Here is a 16,285-nt window from a genome sequence, read left to right on the forward strand (position 1 = left end):
CAAGACAGTATAGGAGTGCTACTAGTATTACAAAATGAAAATAAATACATCAATAAAATCTCCAGATAAGCTGATATTCCACCTTGTTTTGTGGAAACAGAGCAAATATTTGTATACTATTAAGAATACAATTGCCAAATAAGTTTTCATATGAAGTATAGTTTCAAACCAACTGCAGGGACATGTGTAAAGCTGGGGTGTTTTACCATATCTACAAATATAAATTGTATTTATGAAGAGAGAAAAAAAAGCAACACATGAAATCAGGTGAATAAAAAAAGAAACTATTTCATTTTAAAAATGCTAAACCGGGTTAAACGATGATGCAATTTCTCTAGTCGATGGAAGAAAATATAGATTCAGATCAATGTTGTACTTATTAACTTGAAAAGAGCTGGTGGAGTGAAAGTGTTTGATAACAGCGGAACAATGAAACTGATCAGCAGGCCAGTAACCTGGATCCTGCTGCCAGAGCTGCCACTGTGCACAGGTACCTCCCTCAGCATCCGGGACAGTCACTCAGGACTGTGTGTGTTCACTGGGTCTTTGATAAATGTGAAACACAAACACTTCTCTTACGGCATTTGTTTAGACTTCATTGCTTTTATTTTTCATTTTTTGTGAAACCGTTGTCAGCCTCTTAAAACAGGTACATGAATATATGCTATAGCAGGCATATAATTGAACTCAAGCAAGTGCAAAACAAGCCAAAGGACTAACTAGCTAATCACAGATTCTCATTTCAGAGATAAACTGGGGGTCAATGAAAATGAAAATATATTTTTAGCCCCAGATTCCCCACTGGAGAAACCAAAGAAATCTGCAAGAGATTGACAGAGGCCTTCAGTCCCCTGTGCTATCAGCTGCCTCACCTCTGAAAGACACTAAAATCAACCTTCAAACATTACACTTACACACAGTGATAACCAGGGTCCTTTCTGTTCTGCCACGCTCAGGGTAATGTATCAACTTTATTGCTAATTCCCTCCTGCGTTGTTCCCTGACAGCACCCCATTGAGGGGAGCACAGCTTAACCCCGATAGCATCACAGCACCAGGACAGGAGGAGAGAAACCCTATCTTACACTGTTACACTCACAAATTAACACCTTTGAAAGGCATAATGCAGATTCATATCTAACTGGAACAGTTGAAGGGCTACACTACCACACACAAAAAGCCATTTCCAAATTAATTCTGAACCCATTTAACAGACGCTGTAATGAAAAAGCCCTTAAATTGGGCTTAATTTCCAGGCTGTACTGTACCATAAATAAATGCAATACCTGAATCACACCATAGCCTTTTCTATATATATATATATATATATATATATATATATATATATATATATATATATATATATATATGTCAGTGGCCTACAGTGCCCCCTGCTGCTTGAGGGGCAACTGACCTGACCATTAATAAAGCATTGACTGTGGTGAACTGGAAAGGGGAGAGTATCACAAAAATGACACTAAACACTGATCTCTGCCTGAGTGTGCAGTCCACATGGTCATTGCACTGAACCGTCCAGTAAATCCAATGCATTTCATACACAGTTTCAGTATGTCAGTGCGTGATCCTAAACAAAACAGAATTTGTATTCAGTTCCATATTGGGGATGTTACTCAAGGCAGACAGGAGGCTGGCTTGCCTGCTTGACGAAAGTTTGCTGTCACTGTTACATTTCAAATGGTTGTGACTCAAGCTTTTGCTGTTCTCCTAGCAGTCAACAGTTTTGACAATTTGATCCTTGTAGGGATCTGAAACTAGTACTTTACATTACGTTGTTTGACAATATCCCTTGGCAGCCCTGTATCAATTTGTGCTGTCTTTTGTAAAAATGGTATACTGTGATGCAAGCACGGTGGTAGTAAAGCACAGAAAAGCACAGGCAAGGAGGGTGAAGCACAGATACAAGGTTTGTAAAGAAAAAAAACAGGGGTAAATACAAAAGTAGGATGCATGGACAAGATCTTGGTCACTGCAAAACCACTATTCATTATTGCAGCAAATTAAATGAATCTAAAATTGTTTAAATTGTTAATATGGGACCCGCAGTGATAAAAACAAGACACACCTGCATTTAAAAAGGAAAGCAGGATTAGTGCATTCAATCCCATTCCTATGTATTTAATATGAGAATGCGTGATCTTTGTGGGTACTCCATATCCTGATCTTCACTGCAGAGCAGTCTGTTTGCCTCCTGTGTAAACTGCAAGCCCCCTGTTACAATTGCACTGCACAGATAATACTCGCGCTGAACCCCCCCATCCCAGGAGAACATTTTGCAGTGTTTTATTGCCTGTTCATTTCTCCTATTGATTTCCAGATATTTTTTTAGCTGAATTATCTTGCAGGCTACAGGCTTTCTCTGTCTCGCGCTCCACCAGGGCCTTTAATAATCCTTTTATCAATGTTCTTGCGAATTCTGAAATGAGAGGGTGTTGGAAATCTAGAGTGCTGTTTGGTTTGGAATTTCTGCAGGTATTGATTTTCATCGCTGCTAGGAAAGATTAATAGCGAGGCTTGAAGATGCAAGTTAACCCTTTGGTGCAGGGTTTCACAGAGCAACAGAAGTGTCTGAATTAAACTCCTTTTTCACAAGAACAAGGGCTCGGAACTAACAAATCCAAATTTTAAACAAACCCAGATATTGAGGATGAAGAAATCCATCCTGAGAATTGTACTAAATCCATACTGAGAATCCATAAGAGACTACAAATCTGGCCCAGACTGCAACCCTATTCAAACGAGAGAGAGAGAGAGAGAGAGAGAGAGAGAGAGAGAGAGAGAGAGAGAGAGAGAGAGAGAGAGAGATCTCATTACTGGGATCTGATAGGCAGCCGGGCAGTAGGAGACTAAAAAACAGGAAGAGACACAAACTCATACTAGAGCTCGACCCCCTCCTAAATTAAGCTAACAGAGCTGACTCCAGCCTGGATGATTGAAGGATGGTGCAGCTTTTCAAACCTGCCCTCGCTGGGCTTGAGAAAGCCTATCCCTGCAGCAAATTCCAAACCACCCCGAATGCACTGCAAGCAGCAGTCGTTCAGTCATTAGTTTGCATTAGTTTGCATGCATTATCTTGCATCAGTACAGTATGATGTAACTGCATCAGTTCAAGTAAGTCTACATATATTGCCCGCCTTACCCTAGCATGCATTTTAAATGTCCTAGGAATCAGGAACGCAAGATCGCATGTCTTGCGATGGAACACGGATGCACTCCCATCCTCCCAGTCCTCCGCATGATATTTCCATGCAGACAGATGCAGGCAGTAATCATCAGTAATCACTGCTCTGATCTCCTTGTGTGAGAGGACAGCACGGAAGTGGAGTCTAATTTACTCAGAGTACCTATTGAGGCTAAAAATAAGGCTGGATGAATCTGCATCTTGGAATAAATTGCAATGCACTTCAATAAAGAGGAAACTTTCACATATAAGATTGGCACAGGCCTGTCTTTGATCTTTACAATCAGTAGAAAGGGCTTATTTTAAAAATGGGAAGCAGCAAGAATAGCTGCCGGAGAGCCAGGTTTAGAAAGGATCACCACACCTCTGAATAAATACTGTAATTGTGTTATTCAAAACTAGAAAATGTACTTTGAAGTAACTTAACAAAAAATGATGGTGATTAAGTAGATTCAAGAAAATGCACAGAGTCCTTTTCTTCAATCAGTTGCCAGGTTTATTGAAATATGCAGGGAGTCTGGTCCCAGGTACAGGACAAACAGAATACTCTTCATTACAATGTTTGCATGACATTAAATACCCTTCTGTATAGATGGTCCACCTCCCCTTTCTCTGACACTTAACCAATGGTCAAGGTAATTTAATTTATTGTGTGAGTGTGTGTGTGTCTGTGTGTGTAGTCTAGTGTGACAACCTCTGAACTCAGTGCATTCTTCACACTCCTGGAGACAAAAGGTCCATAAATCTGCCTTTTGTTATCTTCTTGCGACCCCCTTTGATCCTAGTGGCATTATCTCTTTCGATCTCTCTGAAGTCTTTAGAGCCTGTTCCCTTCTAGTCCACAGCATTGTTATCTCATTAGCTTGCAGTCATTGTTGGGCAGTTTGTAGACGCATCGTCTCTATCAGTGGTTAGCAGTACATGCAATTTGAACCAAACAGTCTGCTATCTGCAATATTAGTCTATTTTCAGAAAAGAACACCAGTATAGCTCTGCCAGGCCACATGCGTAGCAAACTCCTAATCAATTCTCGATCCATGTTTTCTAACATACTTAAAGAGGCTGTGTGGTCTAGTGGTTAAAGAAAAGTGCTTGTAACCAGGAGATCCCCGGTTCAAAAGCGTCTCCTAAATAAACAATTATTAAATATCAAATTATATATTCAATCGATTACTATCATATCTCCTAAATTATTCTCATTGCTATAAACATGTGCTCTGGTTTGAAATACTCCCTGGGTTATAGACATCTCTACTGATTGTATGAAAGTGAGTTCTGTACCTGCTCACAGCCCCTTCATTCCTCTGCTGCAGGACTGCTGGCTGTTCTTTGGGTGGAAGATTCTTTAGCTGACACTATGCACACATCCAATGCAGGATTCTATGTCTAAAATTAGAAGCAGCTCACAGTCAAGCAGACAACAGTTTGGGCGAGTGCCTCCTTCAGTTTACTGATAAGGTACCGCATGTTAGGAATGGGTAGCCCCTCCCTGTGACAGCGCTGTGTGAACAGCACCCACTAACTACTACTAACACCATCACTTCTATTTATTATTATTATTATTATTATTATTATTATTATTATTATTATTATTATTATTATTATTATTATTATTATTAGAAGTAATAGTGTTAGTAGTAGTAGTAGATGAAGAAGAAGAAGAAGAAGAAGAAGAAGAAGAAGAAGAAGAAGAAGAAGAAGAAGAAGAAGAAGAAGAAGAAGAAGAAGAATTGTTAGCAGTAGTCTTAATAGTTTAATTTGGACATTGTCATGCTACCCTGTGAATGAGCTGAGCTGATTTGTCAGCACCCTGTCATGGGTAGATTTCATAGTAGCAATGCACAGTCTAATCCCTCTCCCTATCCCATGGCCCTCAGTTTTCCTTATTGGCGCTGACACTCCTGCAGTGCACTCTTGTGATCAGATACACTCGATGGGTTTGAGATAAGCAGTGTTTCTGTATTCCATTACAAGCAGCCAGACCCTTCGCTCCCTTTCAACGCACCCAAGTAAATAACTATGTAACAATAAAGCACTAAAGTTAAAGAATATTGCATAGGACTGCATTCAATTGCATAACCCTGTATACAGGTAATTCAGGCTGTTATCAGAGAAGCAAGAAGCAGAGTCATTCGGAAGTTACTGCACAGGAGTTTATCTTTCTAATTTGCTATGTAAAGTGTAATGTTCACCATTGAATAAGCTGGAAACTTTCAGCCTGGCACTGTGTGGATCTTTCGCTTAGGAAGCAGGAATTCACATGTGAACAATAGCTGTGCCAGGCAAAGGCAGCCAAGCCATGGACTATAGCGATTCTTCAGCTTTTAATAGCTGTGTTTCCAATATGGACATTGTTGGTATCTAGGTACCCTTTGTTTCACAGTACGTGATGTGAAATTTTGAAATACCCGTGCATGAAAAAAGTTTTAAAGAACGTGTCAGCCCGTGTTATTGCACACAGGTACTGCAGCAGCTATTGCAAGTACAAACCCATGCTTGGAAATCAAATGATATTTTGTGCTTTGCAGAGAGTGGCAAACTTTAGTTACATCAGCAATCCACATAACAAAGATCTCCAGTCATTTGAAGATCAGGGCCTTACAAGTGCTTTCAAGGTCAGCTATTCCACTGGTTAAACTGCAGCATTTATCTGGCTAATGTAAATACCCCTCTGTGAGCAGGGATGAGAGTTCAATTGAAAAAAAAGAAGCCTTTCCCTTTTAGTCACTCAAGGATGTGTTTAGGAATGATGTGAATAAATATTTCACCATGCAGCTGACAAGTGTGGAAGGAGGATTAGTTAAATGAGCTCTATACTTCAATGAACTCAGTCCATGACAGGGCCACTGCGCTGGTGTAGATGAGACAGGCTTCTCAAATCGACGAGTGGCTTCTCAAGTAGTGGAGCGGTCGAGATGAGGCAGACTCAAAGGGCTGCAGTTTGTCTGTCGTAAGGGCTCTTTGTCTTTCACTCTCCTTGAGAAAGGGTAAGAGCAGGACTTGACAATGATGTTAGATTGTAGCTTTGCAGTACTACTTGGCTGGGGACCCACAGAGGGAGCACTGCATTGGATTTGGGAGTTCTGCAGGTTTATGGGACCCAGTGTACCTCATCGCACAACAGCGACCTCTGCTGGTCAGGCATCTGTCGAGTCCAGGGTTCAGCAATATCACATTAGGGCAAAAAAGATGAGGTTAGTAAGTAGCGGAGTTCCGATAAATATAACAGTAAATGTCCCCACGGGAAGTTACAACTGTTTAAATAATGTACCCGTCATTTTTCTTTTCACTGTTAACATCCTTACACTTATAAAACTTTAAAGTCTGTTTCGAAGCTCTTTCAAAACGCCCACTAGGGTTACAGCCTCCACTGTCAAACAGGTCACATGGCAATAGCGATCCATATGGAACAGAAAAGCCAGAGCACTTGTTGTAATGTTTTTTAATTTAATTTATTTATTTTTTTAAATGGCTTTTAAAAACACCCAGTGCACTACAGCGGACATTTTGAAAAGAGCTTTGAAACAGTTGTAAGTATAAAAAGTTGTCAGGATGTTAGCAAATGAAAAGAAAAACGACAGGTACGTTATCTAAACAGTTCCAGCAGCACGTGGAGGCGTGTAACGCTATATTTAAACAGTCGTAGCAGCACGCGGGGGCGTGTAACGCTATATTTAAACAGTCGTAGCAGCACGCGGGGGCGTGTAACGCTATATTTAAACAGTCGTAGCAGCACGCGGGGGCGTGTAACGCTATATTTAAACAGTCGTAGCAGCACGCGGGGGCGTGTAACGCTATATTTTTCAGAACCCTGTTACTTACTCTTTAACTGTTTTAGAAGCTGTCTGGAAGTTAACTGGTCCAGAGCTCCCTATCTCTGCTGTACAACAGTTTGTAACCATGAGGTCTGAGTGCTGGTGGGTTTTGTTTGGGATAATGGTAACAGTAGCACTGTTGGAAAAAAAAAATCCTATTTTGATGCACTGTCCTTACTATCTTGTAATTTGTTATGCCAATGTTAATTGTGTTTATCATATGCAAGTGCTGTTATGTTTTTTGATACACTATCATTGCTAGACAGCCCCTGCTGACAGACTCTACCAAGATATTTCATCTTAATGTGCATTCCTGTTTGGCATGGAAGTGGAAAGCTTGTCTCTGTGGCAGGCTACAAATAGTTCTATCATAACACTCTCTCTTCAGCTGCCAAATGATCATCTTTGCAACCTCTGATAATATATATATATATATATATATATATATATATATATATATATATATATATATATATATATAGATAGATAGATAGATAGATAGATAGATAGATAGATAGATAGATAGATAGATATATACACACACACACACACACAAGTACAGGACACTCAGCGCAACGCAAATAACTCATACATTTGTTTTTCTAAATTTGTAGCAGGTTTTACATTTCCTGGGGTTACAGCTGCAGCGCCATTCTCTCCAAGTACAGGTCACTGTTTCTAAAATATATTATGTAGAGTTTAATAATGTACCAATAAAATATAGAGAGAGAAAGTCAAATTGCTAACCAGCATTGACTTTAATCAGCAATAAATATAGTAAGGGCTTAGCCCATTAAATAGCGATGTCCCCAAGTACCAACCACTTCAAACATGCATGCTCACGCACACGCACACACACACACACACACACACACACACTGATGAACCATCTCACCTCGTGATGAAAGTCCTGGTTGATGGCAGATCGCTGATTACAGTAAATGGCCTACAAGATGGCTCTGTTCTATCTCTTACCCAAACCTCCATAGCAACCCATCTGTAGAGTGTCTCCCGCACATCTAATGGCACTGCCATTAGCGCTAATGCATTTCGAATACACAGCAGCTGCTGTCATGCATTCTGATGAAACCACAAAGTACATGTGTCTGGGATTTTTAATATATCAAGATTCCTAGTCAGACTACTGCGCAAACAGAGAAAATAGGCCACGGGTAGTAACTAACTCTTACTAGTAAATCGAAATCACTTTAATAACTGCCATCTCCAAGACAAAAGCCCCCACTCCCCCACTCCCCCTAAAAACGACGTTGCGTCTGGGCCTTGATAGACCTGCAAGTTCTGGTAATGTGTGACGAACCTGATTCAGTCGAAAATCAGGGATTAAACATACGGCTGAAATCAGGTTGCAGTTGTTTGTAACTATTTCTAATAGGAATCTTTATCATGAAAAAAGTAACTTCATCAGAAATCATGAAATCATGAAGCCTTAAAGTGCTATAGTCATATAAGCAATATTTTATATCATCATAACCAGATGGCATGTAACATTTTAAAATAATAATAATAATAATAATAATAATAATAATAATATAATAATAATAATAATAATATTTGAATTTTATTGAGTTGGTGTTCAATTTTACTTTACTATTCTCAGATAATTATGTCTGAAATAAATGGCTGCCTTCAGGAGCTAAAAACTTTTAAAACATTCAACTTTTTCTGCTTGATTTGCACCAGTGGTTAACACTTCACTGACTGCAGCAGCCAGTCAAGGTTGAAATCAATTTCAATGCTGTCCACGTCTCACCATTTTAAAAGGATTGATCTCTATTAGAAACTGAAAAGAAGAACAGGAGCCCTGCATTCCTTTCACTTCCTTTAACTGGATTTCTTCTGAGTTCCTCATGACTAGAATTCAATATAAAACGTGCTGGTTTCAAAATAAATACATTCAAATACGTAACCTCTCACGTGTGCATACGTTTCTCAATGCGTTTATATAGTTCACACCGTCATTTCTGTGCAGACAGCCAACGACTGGAATAGCTAAAGAGTGCTAGAGAAGGTTATATTTCAGAGAGGAGAGGAGAGAGTTGATAGGATTGGCACTTTTTTCACGCTCTACTGTGTGTAAATCCCTATAATAATGCATTGAAACTCTGCTGGCATCAGAGCCGGGCAGAAGATGAAGTGAATCAATGTGAAACCCAGCCAGCTCTTGCTGCTCTTCTCCCTAGGGTGGTGGTCAGGCACTGGGGGGGTTAAGAGAAAATAGCCCTACTTTTGGGGAAACCTGCTGATCCTATGAGAAGGAGGGGGGGGGGTAATCGGTGCAGCTCAGAACCGCTGGAGCGCTGAGATAAGGCTAGTGATAACGAAGGCGGATTTCAATAAAAGTTACATTCCGGGTCAGACGACTCTCTGCTTTCTTGGCGATCCACCCACCCCAAAGAACCACCCCCACCTCCAGGCACAAAAAAAAAAAAAAAAAAAAAAACACCAGCAAGAACATGCTGTTAACTGTCCCGTTGAAATTGCTGGTTTATAAGGACCGGATGAAATGAAATGAACTCTATAGGTCACCATACATCTTCAGTGCACTCGCCAAAAAAGTTTCCTATCAGTTTTTGCCTTATGATCTGTGACTGAGTGTTTTTGAAGTTATAGATGAAGGTAAAATCTAGCACATCACATCAATAAAGACACAGCAGGCTAAGGGCTTACAGTGTATCATGTTAACACGCCCTTTTGATCATGCAGTGGTGAGTTTGATCATGCAGTTTGATAGGATAGCATCCTAAAGGAAGTAAACAACTAGAGCAGTGATGTATTTTCTGATTGAATATACCTTACTGTAGATCCAAGAGAGACTCAAGCTCACAGTGACATGTACGTTGTGGATCTCAGCCCCCACCTCTAACCATGTGGCTACGCTTTCGCAAATTGTCCATTCCAACATCAAACAGCAAAGCACTGGCACACACAGTACAGAGAGGCTAGTTCCTACTTTTGGAGTTAATGAGCCTTGCTGAAGTCTCCCTGTGGATTTCAAAGGAGTAAAGTAACCTTACAGCAAGGTTATGGGGGGGGTCTTTCAGAAACAGCAGCAGCTCTCCCAGCGGTATTTTTTTTATTTTTTTATATTAGCAATGCAGGCTGTAAGATATGAAATAAAGATCTAAAATAAATCTGCCACTATAATGTCACCCAGTAATTTCTTTTAGGCATCAAAAGGAGATTTTAAGGCACTCTCCAAATGCTGTTCAATTTTGTGGGCTGCCTGTAATCTTGGGCATGGCAAAGACAGCTCGCCACATGTCACGCCTGCAACTGGTCGGGTTTCTTAAAATAAATTAAAAAAAGTGTTTTTCCTAAAGGACAAATAAAATGTGAGTTTTTCATAAAGGACAGAGAAAATTGTGTTTTTGTCCTAAAGGGCTAGTTTTCTGCAATGCAGCCTTGCATTTTTATGTGCAGTTGGAATAATTAGACTGTGCATGAGATGAAGCTCTAATTCCAGCACTTATTACATCAATGGCACTACAGCCTTGCATTTACAGTTGTGGCCTTATTGTGTACAACATGGTATACACTAGGGCTACAGCCTGGGGTGTACGTTATTATTATTATTATTACTATTATTAGCAGTAGCATTTTTATTAGTATTATTAAATCATGGTAATATGGGCAGATTCCTTACTCAAATGACACACCTGAGAATTCCATTCAATTCATCCAAAGATGGATCTTAATACCATCACTGTTCACTTATTAAAATAGGACCAATGCTGACATTTCACATATTTTCAAAGACAACACTACAACAATGAGTATAAAGACTTGCACACAATGTTATAGAGGTCATTTATATTTTATATATTAGCGATCTTGGTTCCCGCAGGCAGGCGCATCACACAGGGCGAGGCAATCCACACACAGGCGGAGGACGGGACCAAACCCGGGACCTCTCGCACCAAAACATAGCGCTGATACCGCTGTACAAAAGAGCTGGCTCAACAGCAAGAAGTCTTTGTGTGTGATTACGTCACCTACCAGCCCTGCTGCTGCCTTCCCCCGTGCACGCTACACTATATATTGCAGATATATATATATATCTATTAGATGCCTGTATTTTGATCTGTCCCTATTTATATCGATTGAATAGACACCCAGAAGTCCTTATCTTACTACTGTACAATAAGCTGGTGTGAAAAAAAGAGCCGCTGGAAAACGAAGAGGGCCAATAGGGTTAATGTGTAGAATTGGCTTCTTAAACCCTGCATTTTGTATCACACAGCGTTGAGATTGAATCAACCCCCTGCTCGACTGTGCCCTTCCAATCGCTGTCTAGCATTTTTAATATCCCACACCAGCAGTGTGTCAGTCTAATTCAATTAGTGTCAGCTGTACAGAAAAAAGGCATCATATCCTTCCTGGAGTAAATGTTCAATTTTTCATTTTTCATCAACTTTCCTGAATGTTTCGCAAGCCTCCCTGCTGCTCCTCATTGCTTTCCACTGATTACAGAAGCAAATGAAATCAAAAGCGCTACGTTATTAATGGCGTAGAACTCATTTGCAGCACTGGAATATTATTTCATTCTCAAACTGTTTTCACTGCTGATTTAAAAAAAAAAAAAAAAGAAAGAAAAAATACATAATAATCATTGTAATAAAAATGTGAATTAATAGCTGCTTTACCTTCTGATATTGACTCGCTACCCTCAAGATAAAAAGCCATATGCACATCTCCAATTGAGATAGAGGCCTCTGTTAGAAAACCAGTAGTATGCTTATGTAAATAGTATATGTCTTTCATGACATCACACAATGCAAATAAATGAACTGGAAAGAGAAAAGTGAAAGAGAAAGACACTAGGGTTGAGAAGTGACATTTTTTAGCTCTGTGAGAAACTGGGATGTAGACATAGATTACTCTTTTACTATTGGCAGAGTATATGGTGTGTGTCGTTACGAATTATGTGAAGGGGGGTTTCTACAACTCTGATGTTTTTAATGGTAAAACAATTTGTACTTTGAAGGGTGTAGTTTTTGCTAGCTGCATGGCTGCCCTTTGAAAAGCAGTTTGGTTTTTTTTGCACTGGTGAACCTCTGAATGAAGGAAATCTGCACAAAAGAAACTGTCTGACAGACTCATGCAAACTCAATGCCCCACAGTTCCTTGGCAGTGTTTCTTATTTTTAACTTGCAGGCTCTCTTCTTCTCGCTCATGCTGCATATGGACTGCTGATATTTATTTTGCAAACGCTTCTTAAATAGCATGGATGCTTTCTGAAAAGGGTGAACACATGCTGCGGTAGCTTTAAGTGAGACTCCCACTGACTCTGTAAACATGGGGCTGATAACAGAGCCAGGACTGACCCCGTCCTCTGCTCAAGTCTCTTGCAGCTCTTCCAGTGCTATCATTGAAAACAACCACGCTGCTGCACTTCAAGCTCTGGTAAATACAGCAGAATGGCTGAAAGACATTCCTTTGCTCCCACCTTCTCCCCTTTCTGATAAAGAACCCCGGACACATACCTCACGTGTAGGCCACTGTTGAAGTTTCACTGACCAGAGCAGCAGGAGCCGAGATGTGCATTCACGTTTAAGCACTGAATGCTTTTTATACAAGGACAGCTCTTTCGCCAGCCTGCGATTTCCACTTTTTAACAGAGAGGAACCACTCAGCACATTTCTGACCACGATTAGGGCTTGTATTTAAGGTTAGCATTAGGGTTAAATGTTAGGGTTATGGCAGGGTTGTCCAATCACGGTCCTGGAGGGCCACTCCACTGAGATAATGAACTACTTCAGGATATGGATGGAGGCTTAATTGGATGACGCCAACAGACACAACTTTGCATCACTAAAGTCTTTGCCTAGTATCTTGCTGACTTCTCCTTTTGGACCTGGTTCAGATCCACCCAGGAAAAGGTGGCTGCTACTGTATTTATTAGCTCATGGTGACATTTTAGATTTAAATCACTCACTGAAAGGCCACATGTATATTACACAGCCCACACATAGTCAAAATATTAATATCATCTAAAAGATAAGAGCAATAACAATACTGTATAAAGATGATCATTATTATTGTCATTATAATAAAAACAGTAATTTCAATAGTTCTGGCAAGGATGAAGCAGGTGGGAACTGTGACCACTAATTGCAAGCTGCTCATCTTACAGGAAATGCAGTACACCCTATTTAGGGATCATCTAATGCAGTTCTCAGGCCCATGTCCCCTCTTACCTGGTGGATTCTGAGCTCTCATTTACTGAGTAAGTAAAAGGGAGCCAGGGGTCAGAGACTCTCCAGGGACCAGTTTAGTGCTAAAGAGACCATGAATAGAAACGGTCTTCCTTGGAAGGGCTGTGTAATTATTTGTTTTAAATCTGTTAAAACCTTTATACAAATATCCCATGGGGGTTGGAAATCCATTTGTGTTTAGTGTACCATGGCCGGCTGTGTGACGAGGAACTTTCCAGTGAGCTCTGAATATCAATAGGGCAGCAGTTAACCCCGTGCAGGCCAGGCAGCGCAGGCATGGAAAGATCACCTGCCATCTGTCTGATTAATGTAATTCGAGAAAGAAAGAAAGAAAGAAAGAAAGAAAGAAAGAAAGAAAGAAAGAAAGAAAGAAAGAAAGGGCTCCTTTTATACAAACCTGGGAATGTTTTTCAATTAAGAACGCTGGTGAAATACGGGGGTCTAGTTTGTTGAGTTTAACTGATTTAAATACTGTGCAGACGCCTTCAAACCCGCAACATGCTCTGATGCGGACCTATTCAAAAGATATTTTTAATTGCATTTTGTGATGGTATTAGGGTGAGTCAATAAGTCAGCTTAAAGGGATCAAAACCTCTTCAGATCATTAAAGAAAGCTGTGTGGCGACAGAGACGGCAGCACAGTCAAGCACTGTGACCCCCGTACCCCAAGCCTGAGCACACTGATAATCACAGCAGTCAGTAAATAGAACTCGACTGGAGATGAGAAGCACATGACTTCATTTCTATCATTACAGCTGACAGCGGGGATGGGGACGGAGAGAAAAAACAGAGCCGATATAGGGGAAGGGGGGGGCATTCAGAAAAGAGAGCACACTCTATACTGCACGAAAACCAGAATTGGGCTTCGGTAGTGTTTTAATGAATCTCTACACCTCCTATTTAAAACATACTACATTAGACCTTTAAAATATGCTTTACTGGAGTTCCTTTGCTTAGCCACTTTGCTATGGGAGTAGCGCCCCTTTTCTCAGTGCTATGTCACGAGCATCACAGAAGAGCGAGACATGAACCATGGTGGAGAGTATGCTGGGTGTGTGTTCAATCACTCTGTTAGGAACCTGTATCTATGTTGTATCAGTCCCCTGAGCATTGCATTCAGTATATTTACTCAATACATTCTTACACTCAAACAAGTAGAAAAGCACTGCGGTGAATACACTCTGCAACACTCTGCCAGCAGCTCCTTAAAACAACAGGAGAATTCCCCACAGTGTGCCAGCGAATGACAGATACTCACAAGCAGCATCAGAGCATTACCAGATAAAGCCTGTGTACCGGGCTGATATCATTATCTGCTTGTCCTGAGTGGTACAAATAAACAGAAAGTGTGACTCCAGACAGTCACTGTATCACAGACTATAGACAGTCTATCTTTGAAGACAATGGGGTTTGTTTCAATAACGAAGACACCATTGGATTATTACAACCACATTAATAGTATTTTCCTGACCATTTTGTTCCACAGCTTGGGTGATGTATCTCCCTGCTCTCCCTTATTAACAAGACTTAATAAGAAATACAAATGCAGGGCTGTGATTTTTCAGGGTTAGATCGAAAACTGAGCACTGAGCTTATCCATGCTGTGGAACAACTACTGAGACCTTAACATAATACAGGAGGTCTGTCAATCTTATCTTGCGCATAGTAATTCCATGCATAGAACGTATGACAATTTTAAAATAATGTAATAATAACAAGATGGATAATTTGCTGTGTTTAAGGTGTCTCTTATTATCACACAAGATGACATATCTTCTAACAATAAGAGACACGACATACACAGCCTACTCACTTATATATTACTGACGTACATTTTACTGTAGGCCATTGGCGAGAGCTCTTTGGAATCATGCTGTGTCTTTGCAGATGGTAAATTGAAGTTCAGTATATGTGATAGTGAGAATGCACCTTGGGTATCAGCGTCAATTCTTAAACTGGAAACAGAACGGGGTCGTACCTTAATGTTGTCCTTCCAGACATTTGCTCTCTGGAAAACCTCGGCAGCCCTCGCCAGCCTCTGTGGGAGAAAAGAAATGGAGGAAGAGAGAGGAAACTGAGTTAGACAGGAATGAAGAGATGGCAGCGGAGACAAGCCGGTGTGACAGCTAAGGGCTAGACACAATCATTTATTTTACTTACTGTTGGGCTTGGAGACAGGCTGCAACTCTGTACACTGCTGGATATCTCTCTCCCCCCCTCTCTTTGTTTCTATATCCCTTCTCTATCCCTTCTCTTTCTCTCTGTTTCTATATCCCTTCTCTATCCCTTCTCTGTTTCTATATCTCTTCTCTACCCCTTCTCTGTTTCTATATCTCTTCTCTATCCCTTCTCTCTCTCTCTCTCTCTCTCTCTCTCTCTCTCTTCTATACCCCTTCTCTATCCATTCTCTCTCTCTCTCTATACCCCTTCTCTATCCCTTCTCTCTCTCTCTCTCTTTCTATACCCCTTCTCTATCCCTTCTCTCTCTCTCTTTCTATACCCCTTCTCTATCCCTTCTCTCTATCTCTCCCTCCCCAGATGAGCTTTTTATCCAACTCCCTCACGGTCTCTTTCTTCCTCTGAATAATACTTGTAATTTAATATGGAAAGATAAGTTTGAATGATCTTTTACCAGTCTATGCTGCATCTATTCTGTCCTTCTGACCCAGGAGCTGACTGTAGAGACGCTGGGCAAAAATATTCTGATTCACTTAATGAAATACAAATCAGCCTTACTTTTTACAGGCACTGAAATATGCACTACATTTTAAAATAAGAAAACCAATTTAATTCTGTCTTTGTCTTCAGATAAGGGCTTTTGACATTAGCGGTGCAGCAAACTCATTTTATAATTCATTGCAGAGCGCTGGCATTTGTGACTCAGGGCAGCTGTGTTAGACAGAGTCGTATTTTCCCCCCGGCAGCGAGTCCTCTTTCCTTCACCTTTCATTCCTGGTTTATGTTCCTCGCCCTCTTTGAGGATAAAAGATGCATTTATCAATGTTTGTAATCTTTTTTCCGACTGACTGCTTTTAC

The 16,285-nt window shown here is 40.5% G+C and overlaps 1 protein-coding gene across 1 annotated transcript in view; it reads right to left on the reverse strand.

The window, feature by feature from the left end:
* The window catches only part of LOC121298155 (voltage-dependent calcium channel subunit alpha-2/delta-2-like), a 208,196-nt gene that overhangs the window by 103,056 nt on the left and 88,855 nt on the right, over window positions 1–16,285 (reverse strand). Inside the window, exon 4 of the mRNA XM_041225052.1 lies at window positions 15,228–15,287. Coding sequence (XP_041080986.1) covers window positions 15,228–15,287 — 60 coding nt within the window. The remainder of the gene's footprint in view (window positions 1–15,227; window positions 15,288–16,285) is intronic.

Source organism: Polyodon spathula, chromosome 23, assembly GCF_017654505.1.
Source record: "Polyodon spathula isolate WHYD16114869_AA chromosome 23, ASM1765450v1, whole genome shotgun sequence".
Taxonomy (NCBI): Eukaryota; Metazoa; Chordata; class Actinopteri; order Acipenseriformes; family Polyodontidae; genus Polyodon; species Polyodon spathula.